Below are 3,718 nucleotides of genomic sequence, written 5' to 3'. Positions count from 1 at the left end.
AAAGATTGTAGATTTATTTATGGGACGTGTGAATTAAAGGGATTGTTTGGTTCTTGAAAGTTACTTCAAAATAAGAGATTGATTAGCAAAACAATTCATATTCCTATGCTTAGTCAGAAGTAATAATCAAATAAAGTTCACTAACAATTTTTATCTAGTAGGCAAAAATATACTTCCACAACAATTAAAATATTTAAACGCAAAAATATATATCTACAAAAACTTTTCTCCATAACACTGCATATATTAGACACTACATTACATTGAATTAACATTTGGCATAATAACATCCTGGCATATAAGTTTGTGCTTCCATGTTATCTTTATTCTCATTATCCTTTTTCTACCCCATCTTTTCAGGATAATTCGTACTTAAAACTTTATTGGCGTTAAAAATACTCTAAGAATATTACAGTACTATTTGAAACTTGAAAGTAAATTAAAGACTTTTGCTTAAAAGTCGTCTCCGCCGTAATCACCATCATCGTCGGCGAGATCTTCCTCAACTTTCTCAGCTGCGTCTTCAGCGATTTTGTCCTCCAAATGATCAATACCCTCTGCTATCGCCAGTCCACCTAATGCCCCTGCTACTGCACCCACAGCTAATCCTGTCCCCATTCCAAACTTGCTCTTCTTCTTCTCCTCTTCGTAACCATACCCTACACCTGGCTGCCCGTAGCTTCCCTCCCCGTATGCTGGCTGCCCGTAACTCGGCGTAGCCGGCTGCCCGTAGCCTCCCACTCCGTATGCTGACTGCCCATAGCCTCCCTGACCGTAAGGCGGAGGTGGTGGGGCGCTGTAAGGAGCACCATAACCTCCGCCGTAATTATAGGGTTGGGAAGGAGGTGGCACACCGTACGGAGGTGCGTAATACGCATCTCGTGCACGGTAGTGTGGCTCCCGTACAGTAACCTGTACTTCTACCTTTCCTTGAGGACGGCCAGAAGGGCGTTTGAGCTGGATGGTACGCTCCAGCTCACCGCCTATGCCAACATCATCGACGACTTCTATAAGAGGAATCTTAGCGGATCCGATGAGAGGCTTGGTGTCTTCTTCTGCATTAGCATGAACGATGTCGATGTACAAGGTGGAATCTTCAATCTGAGAATTCAAAGGAACGACGAGTTTTTCGTTCCAATAAGGTGAAGTATCGCCTTCTTCGTCGACCTTAGTGGAGCATTTAGCATTGGGATTAACCCAGACAACTGCGTAGGGTTTCAGGGGACCGTAACGCCAGTTGACGCTCTTCAAATCCTTGGCTGATGTTATTTTTACTTCAACTTCGTATGGGGATTCCATTTTCAGACAACGTTGAAAGGATAGTAAATAGTGTAATGGAATAATTAGGTAGAATGTGAGCAAAAGATGATTCTGGAGTTGAGTATTTATAGCACGTAATATGACTGATTTGTAAATGACGTTTAGGAAAAACAGCAACCAATCGATTTTGTTTGTTGAAGTTTCATTTCTGTCCTGTCGCTTTTATATTGAGGCAGTATGAGAAGGGGTAATTGGGTTCACATTGACAAAAATTAAATATTCTTTAGCTATTTTGAGTTTCATTGTGATATTTTATATTTTTTCTAGATGATTATTATATAGATTTTAATTAATAATTTATAATGTATTTTCATTGTATTAATACAAAAAAAACTATAATTTTTAAGGATCTAAATATTAGTTATTATTCAAATTAACTCTTGTAAAATAAAAGGTGTTACAAAGATTAAAATAGAATTGTGAAACAAAAAGTGTTACATGGATTAAAATGGAAGAAATATCATTCAATCCTTGTAATTGACAAATAATAGAGTTTCAAATTTTACACCTGAAAAATTAAGATATTACACATGAAATTTGAAATTTCCTCAATGTAAATAGTTTTTAAACATGGAATAGAAAATGACCAAAAAACCTAGGTATTAGTACTGCATATAATTGGTGAGTTTCTCTGGGGTGAGGTCGAGTGAGTAATTATCTAAGAAAAGTAATAATCTATTTTCGATATTAACACTACTGGATAAAGCCTGTGCCCACTACAACTCATTTTCCACACCCTAGTCCCCAGCCTAATCTTTACTTGTTTGTTCCAACATGTTCCATGCCACCGCCCAAATTGGCCTAGACTCTTCTTGGTGTAGTTATAAGGACATTTATTTTCTTTTTATTTTACATCTATTTCTAAATTTAGATGTTTACCTTTAATAATGTTGAAGAATCAATGTAAAAGATGCGCATAAAATAAAATCATTCGATTTTTATACATTATAAACGTTGTTATTCCTCTTAATACAAGAAAAGATACTTTCGTAGCCCTATTTTATAATGTTATTGATTGGACGGAGGATTTAAAAATCAATATTTTATATTAGCAACTATAATTTGAATGGTCTAACGAATTTGGTATTTAAAAGTTGTAAATATATGTTTCATCTTTTGGTGTGATTACTTATTCGACTTCTCTAAGCATTGATTCAACAAGCAGCCTTGTTCAAGACACCAATAGTATTTCAGACCTATTTGAATATGTGATGTTCGATATATCAATTGTAGGGGGTGTGGATAACTTGTGTGGTAAAATAGATCTATTATGTGAATATTTCTTAACTTTTCTAAATATTTTTATTTTGAGTTTATTTATGTTTATTTTATCGATATTCATATCTTGGGAGGTGATTATATGGTAATTGGTTAAATGTTTTACTATAGTATTCTTTATTTTTTTTCCTTAATTTTTGTAATTCTTCTATATTATTTTGAAGGTATTCTAAATATTATATATCTTTTGTTTCAAAATATCTAATTAGATTATCTTTCATAAGTTTTTCTAATAATATTATTTCTTTCATATTTTATCTCCAATAGTTTAAATATTCATAGTCTATCATTTTATCCTATAATAATTGCAAAGTTACAAATTTTTGTATAATAATTTATCCTAATTGTACTGTAATGTACATCTAATTCTAGATTTTCAATGCTATTTATTATCTTGTGTTGTTCTTCTCGTAGCGAGTTTTTTAAATTATATAAACTATCACATGTATTTTTTCCTAAATTTTCTAGGGTTTCTTCTATCCATATTAATTTTTCTTTTAGATTTTCCATTATTTTTCTAATTCGGTTTCTATAATTAATTTCTTCATTTAGATTATCTTGATTTTCTCTAATTTTTCTAATATATTCTAACATTTCTTAATCTGAATAATATCCATCTGGGTAATTATCCAGGTATAACTATTCTATCCAATTTATAGTTTCAATTTCATAGTCTAATACTTTTTCTAATATTATTCTCTTAATATCTATAATTTCTATATCTTTAAGTATATATAAGATTAAGATTTTAACATTATCTATCATTTAAAATTGGTTAAATATTTTATTATAATATTTTTTAGCTGTTTGTTTTAATCTCATTTATTCTTCTATATTTTCACTAAGAAATTGTATATATTTTATATCCATTTTCCAAAATTCTAAATATACATAATTTATCATAGTTAGTGTGTGGCTTTGGTATGTAAGTATTTATAAGAGTAGTTCGGTAGGTGTGGTATATAATTAATTTTAGTCATAAAATATCTATCAAATATTTTTTTTAATATGATTTTTCTTATATCTACTATTTCTATATCCCTAAGTACATATAAAATGAGTATTTTAAATTTATCTACCATTTCGTCAGATAAATAATTATTCATTTTTCATAAAATTG

General features: G+C 31.0%; 1 protein-coding gene across 1 annotated transcript; it reads right to left on the bottom strand.

Annotated features, from left to right (window-relative positions):
- Nucleotides 1-210: 210 nt before the first annotated feature.
- On the bottom strand, nt 211-1,539 carry LOC107873392 (protein SRC2 homolog). Its single transcript, XM_016720236.2, has one exon. The coding sequence runs from the start codon at nt 1,297-1,299 to the stop codon at nt 454-456; it is 846 nt and encodes a 281-aa protein (XP_016575722.2). The 5' UTR covers nt 1,300-1,539; the 3' UTR covers nt 211-453.
- Between the last annotated feature and the right edge of the window lie 2,179 nt (nt 1,540-3,718).

The sequence above is a fragment of the Capsicum annuum genome, chromosome 6 (genome assembly GCF_002878395.1).
Source record: "Capsicum annuum cultivar UCD-10X-F1 chromosome 6, UCD10Xv1.1, whole genome shotgun sequence".
Lineage (NCBI taxonomy): Eukaryota > Viridiplantae > Streptophyta > Magnoliopsida > Solanales > Solanaceae > Capsicum > Capsicum annuum.
Note: the sequence above shows the minus strand (reverse complement) of the source record. Positions and strands in the feature narration are given on the sequence as shown.

What these genes read in the sequence shown, in the direction of transcription:
- LOC107873392 (XM_016720236.2), bottom strand. Translation starts at nt 1,299, where the DNA reads ATGGAATCCCCATACGAAGTTGAAGTAAAAATAACATCAGCCAAGGAT.